Raw genomic sequence first — 25,058 nt, 5'->3', positions numbered from 1 at the left:
AATGTCAGTATTCCATGGGTATATTGATAAATGATGTCTAAATTATAAGAAAATGCATTTTCTACGAAAACTTGAAGGGATAGGTAAAAAATATAGGTATAATACAACTTGATAGACAATTTGATTGTGCATCTGATTCTCGTAAAATATACAGGGCATTCCATTTAAATTAAAGAAGTTATTGCCGTTTGAAGCTAATAATTATTTAAGATAAATTTTTAGGCACTCTGTATAAAGTAGTATTATTTTTATTATTGCAACACAATAACTGATTAATAAATAAACTTCATTAAATATTTAGTATTAAAAACATTGATACCCTTGGAGAAATGAAGCTTTAAAATTTTTACTGCAATTTCACAAAATTGAAAATATTTCAAAAACGGTAAGGTTTAAGTATAATAAACCTTAATCAAATTTACCTTTATTTTAATCGTAGAAACTAAAAATGTAATAATATACAGGGTGTTCCATTTAAAAAAATACAACTTTGATATTTTTTATTTATTTTAGCTACAATACTCCGTGTCGTATGTGGTGAACAACCCTGTATATCTACAATCACAGACAAAACAATTTGTGATTTTCTTTAATATGTGCCAAGCAAAAATGTAATAAAAACAATTTCTTTCATAATTTAAATGAAATTATATATTTTATCGCAGTTTTCCGTAATACTTTTTAATGATATCTGAGGCTTTCTCGGCTATCATGATTGTAGGTGCTGTAGTATGTCCAGAATTCAACTCAGGCATCGAACTACTGCAAACAACTCTCAGTTTGGAAATGTCGTGCACCTGTAGATTGGTGTTTATCACTGATACTGATGGATCTGATCCCATTCTGGCTGTAGACACCGGATGATAGATCTACGAGTATATTAATTTAAATAGGTAATGTGTATCTCAGTGGCGTGCATATCGTCCCCTATCTCATGTATTGACGAATCCCGCATTTAGTAAATTTTTCAGGAGAGAAGAAAATAAAATAAAATGTGTGCGCATATCTGAAGTGAAAAGGAATTCGGTAATAGAGAAAAAAAGTTGAGATAGGAAACAAACAAATTATCATGAGCGAGAATAAAAAAAATAATCAAAAGAACTCTTACCGTAGTACTCATATGTCTTATGGCACACTGCCACCAACCCTTACTAAATTTCTTAAATGTTTCACAATTTGGATAGTCAAATGCCACCACTTGTGCTCCGTGCTTCCTAAATGCCTCGGTATTGTTCAAGTTCACAATAAATTTCACTCCCTGGTATAACTTTTCGATGTCCTCTTCTTCAGCCAGGTAGTTAGGATCGATCAAGGGTATACCGATCCAAGGGACTGTTGGATTGAAGTTTCACTGTACCACGTGATTTCGGATGCATCAACATCGTGAACAAAAAAAAGTCACTGGTAGTGTTGATTTTTATAGCAGCCAGGTATTCTTTGTTTAGGCTATGGATAAAAATATTTATATACAGGGTTGTTCACCACATACGACACGGAGTATTGTAGCTAAACGATAAGATTTTTACAAATTGTAAGTTTGGGGTTCGTTGAAGGACTATTAGAGCTACAATTTAAAAATATTTTTACAATATACAGAGTGTCCCAAATAAATAAAAAATATCAAAGTTGTATTTTTTTAAATGGAACACCCTGTATATTATTACATTTTTAGTTTCTACGATTAAAATAAAGGTAAATTTGATTAAGGTTTATTATACTTAAACCTTACCGTTATTGAAATATTTTCAATTTTGTTAAATTGCAGTAAAAATTTTAAAGCTTCATTTCTCCAAGGGTATCAATGTTTTTAATACTAAATATTTAATGAAGTTTATTTATTAATCAGTTATTGTGTTGCAATAATAAAAATAATGCTACCTTATACAGAGTGTCTAAAAATTTATTTTAAATAATTATTAGCTTCAAACGGCAATAACTTCTTTAATTTAAATGGAATGCCCTGTATATTTTAGGGGAATCAGGGTGCAGCCACACTATCCTAAAAACGGCGTATCGGCGTAACGGCGTAACGACCTTGAATCGATTTCCAGTAATTCTATTGGCTGAAATTTTTGACAGATGAATTTGACAGATAAAATTTCTGACAGATGAATGTTTCAGCCAATAGAATTACTGGAAATCTATTCAAGGTCATTACGCCGTTACGCCGATACGCCATTTTTAGGATAGTGTGGCTGCACCCTCAGATGCACAATTAAATTGTCTATCAAATTGTATTATACCATTTTTTACCTATCCCTTCAAGTTTTCGTAGAAAATGCATTTTCTTATAATTTAGACCTCATTTATCAATATATCCATGAAATATTGACATTTTAGATTGTTTTTAAAGCAACAAATGTACAAAATGTACAGACTAGTAATATTATCGTTTTTAGCAAAACGATAATATTACTAGCCCATTTGTATGCAAAAAGAAAACTATTTAAATCTTTATAAAAGAGTATACCATTAATTAAATATAACACCATTATTTGCGCCCATATACTAATTAATTACATACTTAATTGTGTTCGTTATTAAATTATTATAAATAAATGTGGATTTTTGAGTCAGAAATCAATATAATAATAAGTTATCAAATTAAAGTCTTTGTTGTTATAAATAAGCATTTATTAAAAAATGAAATATCATTTTTAAGGTGTTACTTTTTATCACACTATCTAATGCCCATACAAAATTCAGTTTTTTAGTATTTGGAGCAATTATTATTAATCAACGCAAACAGTCAGTTAATGTAGTTTGAATACGGCATCATATTAATTGGTCCTCTTTAACAAATATTTAAACAGTTTTTTTTTTATTTTTTAATGAAATAAACGAATTATATCGACAATATTAGTATCTGTACTCTTTAAAAATTTGGTACATCTTTAAAAATGACCTAAAATGTCAATAGTCCATGGGTATATTGATAAATAAGTTCTAAATTACAAGAAAATGCATTTTCTACGGAAACTTAAAGAGATAGGTAAAAAATGGTTTAATATAATTTGATAGACAATTAAATTGTGCATCTGATTCTAGTAAAATATACAGGGTGTTCCATTTAAATTAAACAAGTTATTGCCGTTTGAAGCTAATAATTATTTAAAATAAATTTTTAGACACTCTGTATAAGGTAGTATTATTTTTATTATTACTACACAATAACTGATCACTAAATAAACTTCAGTAAATATTTAGTATCAAAAATTTTGATACCCTTGGAGAAATGAAGCCTTAAAATTTTTACTGCAATTTCACAAAATTGAAAATATTTCAAAAACGGTAAGTATAATAAATCTTAATCAAATTTACCTTTATTTTAATCGTAGAAACTAAAAATGTAATAATATACAGGGTGTTCCATTTAAAAAAATACAACATTGATATTTTTTATTTATTTGGGACACTCTGTATCTTGTAAAAATATTTTTAAATTGTACATCTAATAGTCCTTCATCGAACCCAAAACTTACAATTTGTAAAAATCTCATCGTTTAGCTACAATACTCCGTGTCGTATTTGGTGAACAACCCTGTATACATAAAGTGCACATAATCATAACGAAATAAAGACAAAAATTCACATTTCAAATCAACGAGTGCACCGAAAACGAGAAAATTAAGCAGATATTTTCGAACAATGTCGCGGTTTAATAGATATACAGATTGTTAACTGGACGGTAACTTATTGGGGAACAGAATGGCAACACTGCCTACATTCCAAATGAGTACTAAGCTAAGCTGCCGACTCGTCCCTTCGCGTCGTCTCTCGACGAGCTGGCCGAGGTTGCCATATTTCAACCATAAAGCTCTTGCCGTGAGTAATAAACAAATTAACAACATGGATGTGACATCGGAATTATTAAAATATTCAACAAAGTTGGACATGTTCGGGTAAATCTAGACGTATCAAAACCCTATTTTTGTAGATTGTTTCTCTAAAATTATAAAACATAAAAATACTATACCTGACGTACGTTGAACCCCTGTCTGGAAGATTTAGCGGAAGTGACACAATATATTCAATATCCGGCCGTTTTTTAGTATCTTTGTCGATATTTGTAAAAGCAATATTTTCCAAGAATGAAATCAAAGGCCGCTGATTTCTTCTATACCTCATTAAAAGTTCCCTTAAAGTGTCATTGTAAATAGTTCCATTGATCCTAAAAGTAGAAAACATATCTAGAAATGCCGTGTATTTTACCACTAAAAAAGAAAATATGGAAAACATTAATAGTTATTTTTTAGCTAGATGCTAATAATTCTACCACTAATCACTCAGTTGTTTTTTGACCAAAGCCACCTTATGACTTTTTTCTTGTATTGTCAAGACTTGTAGGGTATATATGCGAGATGACTAGCGGGACGTAGGTAGAACGATGTACTTAAACAGCCGTTAAACGGTAGCCTACTAAAATGCCATTAATAGATATTGTGACGTCGTTCATGTCGGCGGAAAGTAATGCCTAGCCTTAAGCATTTTGCAAGAGCACCTGTGGGTCAGTGGCTGAGGCTATCGCTTCGTAAGCGAATGGTCCGTGGTTCAAATCTCACGCCGACCAAGACTTTTTTATATTTTTTTTTTTGCTTATAGCGTGATCTTATTGCATTGGTTTCACTCTTTTTGGTTAGATTTTTTTTAGTTATTTGGCGGGATGGTTAGCGTGGTTATTTGGAGGGTGTTAATTCATTGGTTAGTTGGTTATTTGGTGGGGTTGGTTGATTTTTACTAATTTATATTGGATTTTTATATTTTTTATCAGTGTCGAGGTTAGTTGCGTTGGTTAAGTTGGTTATTTGGTGGGGTTGGTTAATTTTTACTAATTTATATTTGTTTTTAATATTTTTTATCAGTGTCGAGGTTAGTTGCGTTGGTTATTTGGTGGGGTGGATAGCGTTGGTTAGTATTTATAAAATTCCTATATTTGTTTTTAATATTTTTTATCAGTGTCGAGGTTAGTTGCGTTGGTTATTTGGTGGGGTGGATAGCGTTGGTTAGTATTTATAAAATTCCTATATTTCATAAAGCCGTCAAGTGCGTCACATCAACGACGTCATACCTATTAACGGCATTTTAGTAAGCTACCGTTTAACGGCAGTTTAAGTACAGCCTAGGTAGAAGCCAAGGGTAGAAGCTAGTTCTTTTCCGACGCTAGTGATAACAGTTGATAAATATTGGAATATCTTAAATTTAATGCCAACCAAATGAGCAAAATCAAAATGGCCAATTATTTCAATAGCTGCCCATACACGAAAAGACTTGGCCTCACAAACTTTCACCCAAAATACCTTATATAATATACAGGGTGGCGCCTCTCATACGCCGCGGAGGCTCCAAGGAGAACGACAGTTTGTATTGAAATGACAGTTTGTGAGCATATGTAGATTAATTCAGAGCAACTTTTTAAAAATACAGAGAGTTCTACAGGGTGTCCTCAAAAAAAGTTACATATCAAAATTGTGTTTCTTGTATCGGTACACCCTATATATTAACTGATTTTCGGATTCTGGCAGAAAAATAAAGGTGAGTTTCATAAGAATATCACTAAAATGTAAGATTTTTGACATATTTAACATTTTCTAAAAATAAAGAAAAAATAAAAGATATGCATTAAAATAAAGAACAATTTTTAAATTATAATAAAAGCTACCTAAATTGGAATTTACCCGGTATAGCCTAATATGTAGTTAAATTAACTATTGTACTTAGTAAACCAAATTGAAATTTGACCCGAAAAGTTATACAGGGTGAGACAAAATTAATATGGAACATTAGTCACTTTTAAAAGCATGTTACTCTCTTATTTTATATGGAACGCCCAGTATATTATTCCGATATTCAATGGAGAATTCATGTCTCTTCAAAATACTATTAAGGTTGCCTACCCCTCAAACAAAGATTTTCCTAGATATTTTCATTTACATGATTTGATTTGAGTAGATCTTTATTATTTGATAAAGTCTACGTGGCTGTGATATGTCTGACGTTACTTCAACATAACTGTCTAATTATTCCAACTTTTTGTGTCACACATCAGAGAGAATTGATATGATTCTATCAGTTGATGAATGCAGTGTGCATTCACCAATTAATTAGTATCATACTTAACTGCTCCTGAATTTATCTAGTCTAGATTTTTTTATGGGGATATATTAAATACAGTGTTTATAAAACTCGACCAACTATTGTCGATAACATGAAAAAAATTATTGTAGCTGTTTTTCGAGGTAAAACTCCACATATGCCTTTTAAAATGAAAAGGTCCTTTTGAAAAGACAATCATTTTATGCAGTTAGTAGGAAAAGAAACATTTTGAGCATTTGATTTCATCTAGCTATATTTTGTCACATAATTATAGGTTAATATCTAGTTTTAATTAAAATATGTTTTAAACTTGTATCTTTTTGTTGCCGTTGAGTTTTTTACTCTACATTTTTTAATTTTTGTTAAATTAACAAAAGGTAAATGACAGCCACCCTAGATTTTTTCAAATAATAAAGATCTACTAACACAAAATCATAAAAAATAAAATATCTAGGAAAATCTTGGCCTGATGGGTAGGTAATCTTAATAATATTTTGAAGATATATAAATTCTCCATTGAATACCGAAATAATATACTGGGTGTTCCATTTAAAATAAATGAGTAACTTGCTTTTAAACGTGACTAATGTTCCATAATAATTTTGTCTCAGCCCTGTATTACTTTTCGGGTCAAATTTCAATTTGGTTGAACATACAATGGTTACTGTAATTAAATATCAGGTTATACAAGGTCAACTAAAATTTAGGTAGCTGTTATCAAAATTTAAAATTTACTCTTCATTTTCACAAAATGTAAAATATGTCAAAATCCTTAGATTTTAGGTATATGCTTCTTTAATAAAACTCACCTTTATTTTTTTCCTAGAATCCGAAAATCAATTAATATATAAGGTGTTCCATTAGAAAAAAATACAATTTTGATGTGTAACTTTTTTGGGGACACTCTGTATAATTCTATATATTTTTATAAAATGCTTTCAGTTAACCTACATATGCTGCCAAAATTTCATTTCGATATAAACTACCGCTCTCCTTGGAGCTGTATAATATACACTTAGCGTGTGAGACCCTGTATAATAAAAAGAGATAAACGGTCCGCGGACTTTGCCCTTCACACAAAACTATGGAAAACACTAGGAAGACACTAGGAAAAACTTGGCCTCAATGCCGGGCCTTGATGCCAAGTCTTTCCGTGTGTGAGCAGCTAATGATTGTTGATCGATCCGTATTATCTGTGGTATTATCTCTCTGAGATCTTACCTGATTACCAAGCCAATAAACATGACGTGATCTTGTAAATACTCTCCTACAGGCAGGTTTTTAACCAGGGGTACGTTTATCTCTTTCAAATGCTTTTCCGGGCCGATTCCCGAGAGCAGGAGCACTTGAACTGAATTAACTCCGCCGGCTGGAAATAGGAAAACGGATGAAGGGGGATACACAAAACGTTCAACTAACTAGATTTTAACATTTACATATTTCTATTCTATTTCATTAGATTTTATTGAGTTTAATCTTTCATATGTACTTTTTATTGGTATTCTTTAGTAATAAGGTTTACACACAAATAGGTACCTGAAACAATCACTTCTTTATCAGCTTTAGCAAAATATTTCTGACCATTTTTTACGAATTCCACCCCTCTAGCTGACTTGGTGACATTGTCAATAACAATTTTGGTGACGAAACTGTTCAGACTGATGCGGAGATTTTCTCTGGACCGGAAATTGTCAAGGAAAGCCGATGCTGTGCTGACACGTTCATTTCCTTTAAGGAAAAGCTCAGCAATGGATAATCCGTGCTCACATTTGCCGTTGTAATCATAATTGTATTCCACGCCACCTTCCTTAAATATATCTCTCATTAATGGTCCCTAAAATCAACAAAACGTATTTATACAGGGCGGTTTGCTATTCCTAATAAGTTCAATATCAAGTTTTATATTTCATATTTTATACAGGTCCGGTAATAGGATATCTAGGCATAGGAATTACATGCATTGGAATGAAACGCCTATAAAAAGTCTAAGCTTAAACAGAGATGGACAACAACTTCCCCGTTTCCACTTCCACTACGACTGTCGAGTTAGACAAACTCCAATAAGATAACAAATTTTGGAAGTTCCGCCGCCTCCCATCCACCCATGATACCCATCCACCTGCCCTTTATCGCCATTATTTTATTTCCCTTCCCGCGCCTCCGCAAAACGCCTCAGTCCATCACAGAGTTGCCAGGTCTACCGGTTTCGTCTGTAAGCTACCGATCTACCGATATAAACAAAAATCTAACAATATGTTCAACTGCGTCTTTAGTCTAATCTGACTTTATTATTGTTTATTAAATTTTATTTAGTAATCATAGGTCATCGTTCTGTCTAGTTGCAGAGTGACAAATATATTCCTACAAATCCTTATTACTCTTTATTAGGCGCGGTATTGGCGATATGCCCGAAGAAGTTGATATCTTTTGAAAAGATTTTGTTTCATTCATCTACTAAAGTTAAACCCATATTTTCCCCCCCAAAAAATATAAACAAAAAACAAAATCTAAGTTAAGAAACAAACTGAATACGGATAAATATTTTAGTGCTTTTCCTGTCAAAAAAATATATTAATATGAAAAAGAGTTGAGAGTGCTACAGCTTTCCCATTGAAATGAAATTAATTTTAGATATCACTGATCAAAATTTGTACAAAGGTAAAAAGTGACTGCTATCCCTACTTGTTATAGTTTTTATTAATATATTAATATTGTTTAATTCAATATATTTTTTTAATATTAAATAATATACCTCTACCTCAACACGGATTCATCCACTCCTGGATATAGGTTTCTCCTATCCTTTTCCATGACTCCCTATTTTGTGCTATATTTAACCACCGTTTACCTGCCACTTCCTTAATGTCACGCAGGGACGTGCCCCTGCCCACGCGAGCCTTATAGCTTATCTCCCAGGACCATACTGGGGAAATCACTGTCCCATCCCATTCTCATATCCAAACCTCAAAATTTTCTAATCAAAAGCGTGGCCTTGAAATTACCAAACCACTAAACCACGAAATGTCGAACCTTAAAACAAAACTACCCCAGGCGAGTAGAACGTATGATTCAGAATCTCGCACTGAATATAATATACCTACCTATTTCTAATTCTTGTTATATTTACTATATTTGTATTTTATTTGAGCGATCTAGTATTACGACACATAGGAATGCTAATTTTGGACTTAAATATTATATTTTATTTTGTTTCTGTACTTTTGATTTTTGTTGAAGATCTACCGAGAATTTTGTTCTCGTATGGAATTATAATCTAACAAACCCGGCAACCCTGTTCGGCTACTCCTTTATAAAAATTTTTCGGCCTTCCTTTGTCGCAGCCTTCCTTTGTCGCCGCCGCCGACCGACCGGTCGGTGTCGGGGCGACTGGAAGGAAGATCGTACGGTATTGCCATTTCATAGAATTGCACTTGCTATTTTAGAAATGATTTCAAACTTCTGCATGTTACTTTTTGTTTTAAAAAGAAGTTGTTATGTGCCTAGAGGAAACATTCTTAAAATTGTTTTGTACTTTATTTCATATTTCATTAAGTAGGCAAGATAATGGGATTAGAAGATTCGGGATTTAGGATAAGCCAACATAATTTTGATTTAACAGAATGGCAACACTGTCCTTCGTCTTTCTATTTTTTCCATTCTATTCTATTAGTAGCCGGTAGCCCCCACACAAGCGTCTTAAAGACCCGCCCCCTCACGCAGAAGCTCTCTCGTCGTATCACTTCTATGATCACTTCCCCTATACAATGGTAGGGAAAAGACACTTTATCCGTCTCTGTTGTACTGCAGTGTATTTTGCAGCCTTACCATCTTTTTTTATCGCATTGAAAAGCTCCTATTGCTAATGAAATTTTGCCACACGTGTATATCTATATTAGTCCAAGAGCCGGGTAAACATGCAAAAACATGCAAGAGTTGTCTGAAGGCTGAAAATTTGTAGATAACATTCGAATGCAATGTAAAACAAAAATATAACAGTCAGACAGAGCAGTATGGGGACACTAAGCGTCAGCGTTACGTCAAAGGCGCTGTAAAAAAAGTGATTTCTGAAGGCTGAAATTTCGCCAGGTAATAGTGAAAACAATATATTTACCTATTAATAAAAACAGTATTTCGTCAATATAAAACAGATTCGTCGTCAATAGAACCCCGTCAGTCAGCAGCTGATGGAAGTGAGATAATGACAGGGCGCGTATAGGCGGGTCTTTACTCAATATATTATTATACTCTGATATATATAGCCTTGCAATATACTATGTATATTAAAAATAAAACCAAGTTACTAAAAGCCATTTGCGTCATCACCGCAAGACAGCGCGGATAGTTCTATCTCACTTTAACCGGTTTATATATACGGAAACCGGAGTGAGACAGATATAATGACGCTCCTGGCTTTTAGTAAGTTGGTTTTATCTTCACCTTGCAAAATTTCAGCCTTCAGAAATCACTTTGAGTTTTGAGTGGCAAAATTTTTTTGACAGCACGTTTAAGGAGCCGCTGACGCTTTGTGTCCCCATACTGCCCTGTCTGACTGTAATATTTTTGTTTTACATTGCATTCGAATGTTATCTACAAATTTTCAGCCTTCAGAAGACAGTTTGGAGGTGTTAATTAAAATTACACCTTTGCGCGTCTTCTCAGAGCCAGGTGTCCGGGAACTGGAACTGCTGACTGTACCTTTGCTTTTAAACATGAAAATGCAATCGATTTTGAAAATATAAGCCTTCAGAAAACTCTTGCATGTTTTTGCACCTAGCTCTTGGACTATAATGCATCACACTGGCTAAACAAATGTACAATTAATGGCGGCGGTAATTTAGCCTGTTTGTTTATATATTTTACGTTTATTTTTTAATTAATAAAAAATAATAATTTATAAAAATATCTAAAAATATACATACCAAGTTTGAAGTAACTGGAGGCTGACTGATAGTAACGTATCCATTGTCGCCATGATAAAATCTATCTCTAGGTTCGAAGACAGCTTTTTCTGATTTTTTAAAGTACGGCAGTACTTCATCGTAAGACCATCCAGAATTATTGTAAACAGATACCTATAAAAAACATTTTTTTCTATAGTATATTAAAGCCCTGTTACTAAAAACTGGATCACCCTGTAGACCAAGCTTTCACAAAGTTTAATCTTTTTTATTTCAATAAAACCAGAAACTTTTTTATTAAATCTAAGAATACAAATGTTTGTAATCAGAGTTACAATAGTAATGATAGATATTTTAATTAATTTTTTTTATTTATATAAGTTTAAATGAAATAGGACTAATAAAAATAAAATATTTAAAACAATACTCTCCCCCTCCATTATTTTTAAATTTTACACATGTATATTAATTTGTTAATTAATTCTGACATGTCAAACAATGTAGAATGTAGAATGAGTGAGAGGGGGGTTAATCACTGCTACCTTAAAGATTTATTGTGCCCCGAGTTGTGCCCCCTTCTTTCTATAACCCATCACACCTCTGTTGTAGAGGGGACAGTTTCCCATACCCCTCTGAAAACAGATGCTCTTCCTCCGAGGATACACACCCTTCCACGGTTGGAGTTTGGCCCTCCGTGCCCTTCACAGTCGAGGAGCTTGCCTCCGGCTGAGGTACTCGTGAGGTGGAGACTGGAGGATCTGTCTCCATTTTCTCCACCTCTTTAACTCCTTAGACTGATACCGGTATTGTCCCGTATCTATAATAGAGGATATGCCCCTCTTTCTCTATTGCCTCCTTGGATTTGAGGTCAATTCCTATTGTGAGAACCTGACCATGACCCTCGTCCCTCGAGTTGATGACTCGCCAACTCGATGTCCTTACATTGAAGTTCTGACCCTGGATAAGGCTCAGCAGGTAGGTGGTGTCTTTCCCCTTGCTCCTCGGCAAAAAGACCATGATGGCCGCCCCTTTAGCCCGCCTGGTTGACCCAGGCCGGGTAGACGAAACGGCAGCTTGTGTCGCTTATTAGGGCCTAGAGGTAGGCTCCCGACCCTTACTAGAGGAGGTGGTAGCTTGTGTGCCACTTGTGGAAGCTGGCCTCGCGCAAGTATCAGCCGCCTCTCCTGTAGTTTCCGTTTGGGATTGGTCCTTGGAACTTTCATTCATAAATGTCCCCAGTGTTCCTGGGCACTAGGGGGTTTCCCCACAGCTTCACCAATGGTGTTTTTATGATTGTATCTCATATTGTTCCCACGATTAGCTAGGGATAGTCGGTCCACATCTACAGAGCCTTACTATTCCTAGCTACTCGTAGGAACACCATGAGATGCAATCATAAAAATGTCAAACAATACTTGCTAATAAAGTTAATTTTGTCCAAAGCAATTTTTAAAACACCAATTATCAGTAAAAATAATTGTTTTCATAAAATGCAGTGAAAATGAATAAAGTAATAATTTCCAACAAAGTAGTGTATAAAGTAGGTATTGGCACAAAAAAGGCGATAACATATTATTTATAAATTGCTATAATTATAAACAAAACCTTTTTACTGATGCATTAATTAGTCGGAAAATATTTATTTAATTTGAAAAGATAATTTTTTGACTTAATTATTATTTATGCTTACCATAACCATATAAACATTAGTTTAAAAAAGTTTTCAAATTATTTATTTATTTTTTTAAAGTTTTGGAGAAATTATTATTTCATATAAACGTATACCGGGTGCGTCTCAAAAGTGGCTCACCCCTATAACTTTTTTATTTTTTCAGATAAAATAACGAGATTCGGTAAGCTAGTATTTGACATAAATTAAGATTGATTGATGTATTCAATTGTTTTCGGTCACTTCCTGTTTCACCGGAAATGATTGCCACTTTTGATTTTTAAATGGCACCCTCGGTATTTTTTTACTTTATTCGATAGAAAATGACACTCTGACTAGAATGACATATCATATGTCAACTTTTGTTTGTTTTTTTGAAAATAAAAAAGTTATAGGGGTGAGCCACTTTTGAGACGCACCCGGTATATAAAAAATAATTAAAAAAAAATAATACTTTCTCTAAAACTTTAAAAAAATAAATAAACGAATTTGAAAAACTTTTTAAACTAATATTTGTATGCTTAGGGCTCAAACGAACTGACGACTAGTCGCAGCAACCAGCATTTGATTCAATGATATTACTGGTCGCAGCTCCGTTTCCTAATAACATTGAATTCTTTTGAATCAAATTCTGGTCGCTGCGATCTGGTTGTCAATGCGTTTGAGCCCTTATGGTAAGCATAAAAAAAGCTATCTAAATTTAAAATAAAAGATATTTATTTACCCATCTGTTAAAGTCTTCTGGATGTCCTCTAGCATAAACAGCACCATTGATAGTTGTTCCACCTCCAATAACTTTGCCTTGAGGCAAAAAACATCGTTGGTTTATCATGCCTGACAAAACACAAAGTATACATATATAGTGTGTATCATCAAAATCGAATAAATTCAATAACAAATAAATGCTAGCGTGTTAGAAAACCCCTCAGACAAGTCGAATGATCTTTTAGTTGAGCATTTTTAGCAATAAGAAATGTTTAAACATAGTGTCTCCTATAACAGTGACCAATATCAACTTTCTTGTTTTAAATACCACATTCTCTATGTTATTTAATTTTTCCATTCTGCAGAAAATTTAACCCACATTTTATGTATTGTTACGTTTTTCGCCGGTTCCGTGTGGATAGAAAGTCTAATTTATTTAAACACAATTTATTTTACACTAAGTAACAAAACAATAACGATAAAACTACTTAAAGAACTATTTACAACTTATTTACTATTTATCTCAAAGGAATTTATTTTGAAATTAGCGCGGCAATTTTACACGTCGACCGATCTGTTTGTTTCTGTTTCTCCTTTGCACAGGCCTAGGGTTGTACTAATATACCCACAGCTAAACAGTTCTCGAATAGTTCATTAGATCATTAGGTGCATAGAGAAGATTTAGAATGTTTCCGTATGTACGCCGCCATTCTAGTGGAACTTGATTGTTCTCGAACCTTCGATGAGTCACTATGTCTCTTCTTTAATGCGGTTCCAGGTCATATGGGGACGGGATCTATTAGAACGGGTTAGACTGAGTCCACACAGGTCCGCAAAAGTATAATATATTATGTTTTATGCATCTTCATCATCATCATTCTCAGCTTATTCAACCATCTCCAATTAAGTTGTAGAATCCCTTACATATTTAAATACTCTGTAGTTGGGCCCACTGTTGTCTATTGTTGGGTATGCGGGTCCATGTTATCCCTGCTAACTTTCTAATATCATGGTCCCATCTCAAATTTGGTCTTCCTCTAGGTCTCTTAATTCCTCCTGGTACCATGCTATAATTTTTGTGGTCCATTTGTTGTCCGTTCTTCTTTTCAGGTATCCTGCCCATTATCATTTGAGGGATTTGACTCTGTAGATGATATCTATTATAGTCTATAAAATGAATAACTTTGAATTTTGACCGTTATTTGTTACCAACATGGCAAATATAAAATCCCTCTATCAAAAAAGTTACTGATATTCTTTAAATTGAGTGCCTGAACGAATCAGATAGGTAACTCTTTTTACTTTCGTGAAATAGAAAAGGAAAATAATAAAACAAGTGACAGTTCTTCCTTTTCTTGCAAAAATCAACACGAAATGTCATAATTGACAAAAGTAAAATGTCATCAGCTTTTGACATTTCTAAATATTAGACCAATGCCGTCTCTAATAGAACAGCCACGGAGCGAGATTTATGACGTCACGCTAGTTAGATACTACGGATTAATAAATATGTTGTAGAATACATGGAAAACATAATTATTCCTCGTATTTTTGGTTTGTATTTTAAAAATGATATAGTTTACATGAAATATACATAATACATAGTTAATAAATACCGTATGATCGAAAAAAAATGGCGTCCAGTTGGCTGGGAAATGACGATCGATGACATTTCCCATATAAATTTACATATAAAATGACAGCGATCTTCATTTCATAGCCATCGTTGACGCCGTTTTTTCTCGATCATACGGTACAATATAATATATATCTATTTATTGTAATAAATACTTTGGCAAATAAACTATGAACCATACAAATGCAGCAAATGTTTTACAATATACAAATAATGAATAGGTAGTACATAAGATAATGGGTAAAATGTAAAGTATATTTTAAATTTTGGGGTTTGAAAATCGATCTAATTTAACAAAAAACATTCAATATCTACTAATAGTGATGTATTATTATTTGCATTCACAAAATTTATTTATATAGTATAATGTTTACTGCAATTAATAAACTAATATAAACTTGTCAAAAGATGACCGACCATATTTTTTTAAATTATTATTCTTAACACAAAAACTATCTACATTGACTATGGAGTACGATTTCAGCCATATTGTAAAATATTTGCTGCATTTGTATGGTTCATAGTTTATCTGCCAAAGTATTTATTACTATAAATAGGTATATATATTGTATTTATTAACTGTATATTATGTATATTTCATGTAAACTATATCATTTTTAAAATACAAACCAAAAATACGAGGAATAATTATGTTTTCCATGTATTCTACAACATATTTATTAATCCGTAGTATCTAACTAGCGTGACGTCATAAATCTCGCTCTGAGGCTATTCTATTAGAGACGGCATTGCGTCAGCATGGCCGCAAGTTGCTAACCTAATAAAATTAACACTAGAAAAGCCCATGGGAACTGTCAAATTGAAAGTTATTCGTTTTACAGACTATACCTGGGTCTTTCGTCGTATCCACTCTATTGTTTTACGGTCTCTCTAGGTTACTCCCAGCATATCTCATTCCACTGAGTGTTGTGCGACTTGCAGTTTTCTTATGATGCCCGTTTTAAGTGTCCAGGTTTCGCACGCTTAGGTCATGACTGATAGTACACATAGGTCGAATGTTTTCTTCTTTAGATATTTATTAGCATTATAGATATTAATATGATTGAGTTTCTTCCATAAGTACTCCATGCTAACTTAATTCTTCTGTTGATTTCTGGTAGTAGAGATCCCGACCTGTGTAATAGTTGTCCCAAATATATGTATTCTTCTACTGAAAATAAAAGGATTTCGGACTTCCATTGTCATTATTCATTTTCATTAACACACACTATAAACATTAGACGATCAAATATATTTTTCCAAGGCTCCTTGATTAAAAATTAGTGTTTTCAACACAGCCATGGCACTCAAGGTTGAAATTTAAAATACAATTTTGTTTTAAGTGAAAATGTCAAAAGTTGACATATGATATGTCATTCTATTCAGAGTGTCATTTTCTATTGAATAAAGTAAAAAAATACCGAGGGTGCCATTTAAAAATCAAAATTTGCATCCGGTGAAACAGGAAGTGATCGAAAAGAATTAAATACGTCAATCGATCCTAACTTATGTTATATATAACATACCAAATCTAGTTTTTTTATCTGAAAAAATAAAAAAGTTATAGGAGGTGAGCCACTTGTGAGACGCACCCGGTATAATGGATATTTCGGAAATACTAGTAGCTTTAACAAATTGTTGTCTCAATTATTGCAGAACAGTAGTTGTATGAGTAGTCTACTAATGATTGTTATTAAGATTATACAACTCTATGCATGTTTTTTCCTATATAGAAGGATGTGATTAATAAGTGATAATCATTTAAGTGATTATCGCTTGGTGGCCATATTGTAATTGTCATTTTTTGAAATATTAATTCAGAAGTCATTTCTGTCAGTTCCACAAAATATCCCGTCTCACTATAACAATTGTAGTTTTGTTATTAATAATAATTATTATAATAAAAATGTATATATGTACTTTATTTCGTTAAATAATCTTTTGAATACAACTCGATGTTTCGGGATTACCTAATACGTTTGCCTGACACTCAATGCGATACCGGCAACACTACGACTCCGAAGGATAACACATTTCGTGTCAGGTAAAAGTATTATTCGGTAATCCCGAAACATCTTGTGGTATTACATTCGATAACCGACGAATAAAAATGAAAATTGCTCCTCTTTATCATGAAAAATTACCAATTTGCCGCCTATACTACAGCGAAAAATATTACAACAAAAATCAATTTTGAAAGCTCGTTAAGAAGGTCGACAAAGAAATTAATGACCCTATAAACGATACCAAAATTAAGGAGCTTATGGAAGACCATTTGAGAAAAAAGTTGATACTAGCTACTGTTACATGACATACCCTGTATAAAAAGTTTTTGTTGACAAAATGCTCAACTAAGAATACCCTTCGATATGTTCGGGCGTTTTCTCGAACACGGAACCTTCATTTATTTATTATCTAATTTATTTTATTTACACTATTATACACTGTATATTTTTTTAATTATTCATTATCCATATACAGGGTGTCCCAATATTCATGAAAATCTTTTCAAAAAAAGGATTCTAAAAGATGGAATCTAATAAATAATCATAAAATTGTGTCTGTTTTACAATATTTTTTATTACTAAGATCATTTTAAGTTGTAAGGACTACTTCTGTAATAAAATAATTTCTATTTATAATTTTCTTCATTTTTCGAACTTTTATAAATTTAATGTGGAATCAATGGAATAATAGATATCCATTTTCAGTTTTATAATTAAATAAAATTGTTTAAGTTAAAATAATTTAGAATTACAACATGATACGCACTGAAGCAGTTACGTACAAAATACTTGCTTTAACTCTTGTTTACACGACAACGCAACGACAGACGTAACGTAGGTTTCTACGTTACGTGTCGAGAGATACGTATACGTATTGTGCCTTGCTTTAACTGTCTAATAAGTCCATTGAACACAATTTACCTCTATACAAAAGTGCTTAGCTTGTCCGTTAGAGGGCATGAAACTTTAAAAAAATAAACCTTTGAATAAGAAGACTAAGGCAGGAGCATATCAAAAATCTTAGGTACACCGCGATGGGCCTCAAATATGGCCGACTTAAATTCCGGTTTATCAGTGTCGTTCTAATTTTATTTAAAAAATGTAAAACTATGATGTAGGGTAGACGTGGGGTAGACTCAATAATTTGTTGTTTTATTTATTCACAACGTAAAAACGTTGTGAATAAATGTTGGTAGTTATTAAAATTGTTATAAAAATATATAATTCTACTAAAAATAGATAAGTTATAATAAGTATTTATTACCACAAATATCCGATACGCTACTGAAGCAGGTAAGTCAAATTAACGTATCTAAATTCTTTGACATCTAATCTTTGACAAGTAATAAATAAAAGCTAAAATGCAAGAAAAATATATAATTTAGTTAATTTAAGTGAATTTCATAAATGATCGGTTTACTACACGTATGTATATTATATAGTCACTTACTAGCGAAAAGTTGTTGCATTATTTCACTCGATTTTTGCCGAGATCTACCGCACGCTACACAACCCAACTATTTTAGAGTCTTTTTCGATAAATCGCGATAGTGTCACTGTTAATTTAAGTTCTGCCACAATTTCCATCTAGATTTACTACCTTTATACAACTATCAGTAGTAGAATAAATAATAAATAACATAAAATCAGCTCCGTAAAGACTGACAAATCCACAAAATTTCAAATCAAATTCAAATGTGTCAAATGAATCGTCAAACAGAACTGTCAAGGATTCCCACCCTAGAGAGCTTTTATGGTGCCTTTTCCGCCCACCATGCATGAATACATGGATAGCATTATGCTCCTTCCTTAGTCTTCTTATTCAAAGAAATAAACACATTTTTGCAGATACTTCAAGAACCGTTATTTCGATTTGAATGAGATTTTGGGTGTCTATGTTTCGCTAAGTGCTTTAACATTTGACCTTCATAAAAATCAACAAAAAGTACGGGATGGGTGAAAAATATCCCCAAACCTACGATACTAAATTTTACTGCACATCATCAATGAAACCATGCGTCGTCTTATGGAGTTTGCTGGTGGTCGTATCATGATGTGCAACCAAAGTTATTTTAATTTCCCCATATAAATATGTTCCAACTCAATCGACAATCGATCTTGTTTCTTGTAAAAGGGTCCTTCTGGTATTTACTACATTTTTTGTCTCTTGTAAAAAAAACGCCACCGCACATACCTTTTGAGGAAAAACATATTTTTCCGAAGCTGACATTAAGCTATGGAGGCGCATAAAATCTATTATGCCCTTAATAATACAGTTGACAAAAATATGGAATTTTACGTTAGTATTACAAATTATATTTGACAATAAGCTTTATAAAAGCTTGAAAAAATTAATAACTTTTAAACTAATCAACGTTCGGGTTTCTTTTCGATTGATGCCCTCTATACAGGTAAATTGTGTGCAATTAATTTATTTTTTGTTGTTCACGGAATGTTGGAATGCTGTAATTTTTGTAGGTCCGCTTTGGAAAAATAAATTATCCAAAATATTTTTCTCAAAAACTATGCGATGTGGTGCTGTGTTTTTTAAAAGACTTCCATTGTATATAGTATAGACTGTGTCTCCACTGTCCACTTTCAAACAAAAAATATATTTATTTTACCTAAGCATCCGTTTTTTTGGAATGTTGTATTGTAACCCCATGTCTTCGGAGAAAACAACTCATAACCGTACAGACCAAGTATTTTATTGAAATCGTTATCCTCCCCTCCTGCATCTAAAAGCAGGATTTTCCAACCGCGAATTTCGGATAACCTGTTGGCTACTACTGCACCTGCTGCACCAGCTCCAATAATGATGAAATCATAACTACCATACTCTAAAAAAATACAAATAATAATACTCGTAGTAAGTATTCTTCGAAAAATATAAGTTTTTATAATTATTATATATAATTTTGCTCAAATCAAATGCATGGAGGGTAGAGGTGGGAAGGTAGAGAGACCTCTACCCTTCATAATGGTAACACAGATGCCAAAAAGATAACCGGTGTTATAGTCTATAAAATGAATAACTTTGAATTTTGACCGTTATTTTTTACCAACATGGCAAATATAAAATCCCCTCTATCAAAAAAGTTACTGATATTCTTTAAATCGAGTGCCTGAACGAATCAGATAGGTAACTCTTTTTACTTTCGTGAAATAGAAAAGGAAAATAATAAAACAAGTGACAGTTCTTACTTTTCTTGCAAAAATCAACATTAAATGTCATAATTGTCAAAATAATAATATGTATGTCAAATATTATGAGACCAATGCCGTCTCTAATAGAACAGCCTCGGAACCATATTTATAACGTCACCCTAGTTAGATACTACGGATTAATAAATATGTTGTAGAATACATGGAAAACATAATTATTCCTCGTATTTTTGATTCTACTAAAACGTTTTTTTTAAACCAAAAAAAAATAATAAAAAACCAAATGAAAACAGCGTTTTTATAATAATAATCAGCGTTTTTCCCGAACCTAAATCCCAAGAAAATCAAAAATTTTAGAATAATTTTACATATAAAATGACAGCTATCTTTATTTCATAGCCATCGCTGGCGCCTTTTTTTCTATGATATTGTATTATTTGCAAATATAATTTTTTGAACATTGATACTTGCAAAATATACATATAAATTTTATGAATGCAAATAATAATACATCACTATTAGTAGATATTGAATGTTTTCTGTTAAATTAGATCGATTTTCAAACCCCAAAATTTAAAATATATTTTACATTTTACCCATTAATATCATATGTTACCTATTTATTATTTGTATATTGTAAAACATTTAAGCTGCATTTGTATGGTTCATAGTTTTATTTGCCAAAGTTATTTATTACTATAAATAGGTATATACCGGGTGCGTCTCAAAAATAGCTCACCCCTATAACTTTTTTATTTTTTCAGATGAAACAACGAAATTTGGTATGTTAGTATATGACATAAATTGAGATTGATTGACGTATTCAATTGTTTTCGGTCACTTCCGGTTTCACCGGAAATGACTACAACTTTCGATTTTTAAGTAGCACCCTCGGTATTTTTTTACTTTGAATCGAATGACATATCATATGTCAATTTTTGACATAGTCACTCAAAAACAAATTTTATTTTTAATTTCAATCTAGAGTGCTATGGCTGTGTTAAAAACACTAATTTTTAATCAAGAAGCCTTGGAAAAATAAATTTGATCGTCTAATGTTTTTAGTGTCTTGTCCTGGCCGGTTAAAAGATGCCCAAATCGTATTTTTAACCATATCTCAATTTCTTCAAATGGAACGAGGGTGGGTCATTAGCATATTTGGAAAAAGCATTTTTTTACGAATAATTTGATACCACACACTTGGTATTTTGAGTCAAATTGTCGTTATGAACCGCATGTTAAAATTTCAAATAAACCACATGCCAAAATGTCAAAAGTTGACATATGATATGTCATTCGATTCAGAGAGTCATTTTCTATCGAATAAAGGAAAAAAATACCGAGGGTGCCATTTAAAAATCAAAAGTTGTAGTTATTTCCGGTGAAACCGGAAGTAACCGATAACAATAATTGGATACGTCCAATCAATTCCCATTTATGTTATATACTAACATACCAAATATCGTTGTTTTATCTGAAAAAATAAAAAAGTTACAGGGGGTGAGCCAATTTTCAGACGCACACGGTATATATAGTACTATTCTTTTAAAAGTTCCTCAATATGGCCGACCTAGTTACGAAAATTGGTAATTTTTTTTAATGAAAAATAAGTTGGCGTTAGCGAATTCAGAAATTGATTTACTCTTTGGTTAACAATAATATTTTTCAGGATTGTCAAGTTGACGTTAAAGTTAGGTTATTAGGTGGTTATCATAAATAAAAACATAGATTATTGAAATTATTTAATAAGAATAAAGGTATTTTACCGCAGATCCGAAGAGATTTAACTTAAAGGTATTTTATAAACTTTCTCAGTGAGAATATTAACTCCCCTATTTCTTATATTTCAGTTAAGGGGACGTAAGAACTATAGGAAGTAAATTTTTGTTTTCATGTTTTGACGATATCTGAGAGTTCCTAGAACTATCAAGATTATTGAATAATTATAGTTGTTTAATAAGTGAAATTAATAGAAGACTTGGAAATAGGATGATGCTTTTCATGTTGTAGTTGATAAATCACCCCATTTCTCTTAATTTTTTTTTTCAGTACAGTTAATCACAAATTAAATTGATGTGTGCAAAAACAGCTATATATTTTCAAACATCTTATTTAAATAGTTCTTTTATATACTATTAAACTGTATCAACTACAAAGTATTTAGCAAAAAATTATAAGGTAATAAATTTTGTATATATAATTTATGAAAATTTATAATATATAAAGATTAGAACACAATCCTCTGAAGGAAAAAGAAATACTCAAAAACTCATTAAATATACTTTATTAAAAATAACAACATACCAAAACATCCATGCAAACTGTAATAATCAGAACATTATCCACATTATACCTTTATTAAATTTGTGTCCACACTCCTGCCAGGAAATCCAGAAATGTTTGTTTAAATATTAACTTATTTTAAATTGCCAGAAACACATCAGAATATATCACAACCACAACTATAGGTTAATCTGTACTAAATTTTATACCGAGTAAGTGATGCGTTAACTAACAAGTATAGGATAAAAAACAATTATTAATATAGAGTGTACTATACAATGTCCTGCTTATTTATGAAATGACTTTCCCTTCAAATGTGAGGAATACCAGTAAAATAAAACATAATTTTTGGTTTAGTTTGGTGTTTGATATTCTAACTACATCTATTACAAACCTTAAGTGCTTTTAGTGAGTAATTGTATTTTTTATTATTCCTTGTGTATCCTGTAAAGTAAAAAAATATTTCAAGAAATATAAAAACAATGCAATAGATATCAAACAGATTCATAAAAACTACTTACAATTATTGTACATAATTATATATTTCAAGTGTTATTTGATGTTTGGTCCCATTACCAACATTACCTTATTTAGGTCTTCTCTACCAACTCAACTTTTAAACCTGTTTTAAACCTTCTTTATATTTTAAAACTGATTTACAACAATCTGTAATGCCCGCGCTGTTTCCTGAAATATAAGTTTTAATCTATTTATTATCATATAGTAGATATTACAAACCTGAAAATTACTGATACGAGGAAACTTCTCAAAATAATTATAATAATACCTTTTACAAACATCTGGACTAATTTATTTTCACGAATTTGTGAACGAGTCAATGTTTTCTAATACGTTTTTAAGCGTTTTACACATTTTGAATATCTTCCTCAATTCTTGATCGGTGAAAAGATTATTTATAACTATATAATTAGTACTGCAGGTTGCAGGTTAAATAAAAGAACAAAATCAAGTAGAATTTGTGAATAAAAACTCCAAAAATAATGTAAATATTTAGAAAAAGGAACCGTAAACGTCAATGTCAGCCAAGTGTCAGAGTTCAATTGGATTTACCACAGATTATCAATTTGAACGATTTGAAGTACAGTCGATTCCAGTCTTATTCCAGTTTAGAGATTTTCGTTTTTCAAGCCTCCCATACTGAAGTCCGCCATATTGGGAAATTTTAAATGAATACAAGTATACTGTATTTATTAACTGTATATTATGTATATTTCATGTAAACTATGTATATCATTTTTAAAATAGAAACCAAAAATACGAGGAATAATTATGTTTTCCATGTATTCTACAACATATTTATTAATCTGTAGTATCTAACTAGCGTGACGTCATAAATCTCGCTCCGAGGCTGTTCTGCTAGAGACGGCATTGCGTCAGCATGGCTGCAAGTTGCTAACCTAATAAAATTAACACTAGAAAAGCCCGCGGGAACTGTCAAATTCAAAGTTATTCGTTTCACAGACTATAGCTACATTGTCTGATATCTGCAGTGTTTTTTATGTTTTAGCAAGATTCCGTACCTCAAAAGGAAAAACGGAACACTTATGGATGACTTTGTTGTAGTGGAGGGCAAAACTGTTATTTTTAGATAACAGTTGAAACTGTTACAGTTATTTATAAATAACAGATTAAAAAAACAGCTTTAAAATAACAGTTTTTTTTATTTTATTGCTTGATTTTTGTTTTATTTAATTGGTACATTCAGGAGCAGAGGCCGTCCTCCAACCAGATGGCATGACGACTTAAGGCGTATCCACAGTTACTGGATGCAAATAGCTCAAGATAGTGAGTTATGGAAGCAAACGAGGGAGGCCTACGTCCAGCAGTGGACTTTAGTGGTTGGTTGATGATGATGATGAAAACTTACCAACTGTCGTTGAATTAACTGTTTTGACCAAGTCATAGTTATTTTTGGGAATCACATAATTTTGAGCAGCAGAAATATTACTTTGTACCATGTTATAAAACTCTTCAAAGTTTTCATATTGTCTTGGTTTAAAATAGTTATAGGCCAAAGTCTCTGAAAAAGCATAATAATCAATTAAATATTGGTCTAAAATTTAAAAAAAATTAAGTTAATATCTGTATCATATATGTATATTTTCCACTGGCCTAATAAGTTTTAATACATGTGTTTGTTATTCAAAGGCAAAGTTGTAAAATTTATAGAGATGTACTGTTCATTTATGTCCGTTAGAAGCCGGATTAGATCGGGTTGCTCATGAGCAAAAGACTAGTCAGAGAAGATAGTTAAGTCTCAGTACAGTAGCGGTCTCACTGTCATTCATTCAACATTAGTGACGACTATTCATGAATATCAGTCAGAAAGTGTTCTTCTATCGAATTAGTTGTAGTTTTTTTTCTTAGAATTTGGGGAACGAGTAATTTTACAGACTACAAATTAGGTATGTCTGCTGTAGCTCTTGTGGAGGAAGAACTCGGACCCAAACGTGGAAGTAACAATAAGACTTGATTGGTGGAAAGTTGGATACGACGTTTCGTTTAAATCTTCATCAGGGTGGGATTAACGATTTGATATTGAAGAAAAATGTGGGTCGATTTCGGCATAATTGGGGACGGGT

General features: G+C 32.1%; 1 protein-coding gene across 1 annotated transcript; it reads right to left on the bottom strand.

Annotated features, from left to right (window-relative positions):
* Positions 1-530: 530 nt before the first annotated feature.
* On the bottom strand, positions 531-24,542 carry LOC115886831 (glucose dehydrogenase [FAD, quinone]-like). Its single transcript, XM_030906139.1, is given in 10 exon segments — positions 531-869; positions 1,109-1,318; positions 1,320-1,446; positions 3,977-4,171; positions 7,315-7,462; positions 7,630-7,927; positions 11,013-11,165; positions 13,385-13,494; positions 19,632-19,847; positions 24,344-24,542. Coding segments are annotated over 10 exon segments (1,761 nt in total). The 5' UTR covers positions 24,435-24,542; the 3' UTR covers positions 531-656.
* Between the last annotated feature and the right edge of the window lie 516 nt (positions 24,543-25,058).

The sequence above is a fragment of the Sitophilus oryzae genome, unplaced genomic scaffold (genome assembly GCF_002938485.1).
Source record: "Sitophilus oryzae breed Bouriz unplaced genomic scaffold, Soryzae_2.0 scaffold_1146_pilon_pilon, whole genome shotgun sequence".
Taxonomy (NCBI): domain Eukaryota; kingdom Metazoa; phylum Arthropoda; class Insecta; order Coleoptera; family Curculionidae; genus Sitophilus; species Sitophilus oryzae.
This window is presented reverse-complemented; position numbering and strand designations above follow the sequence as displayed.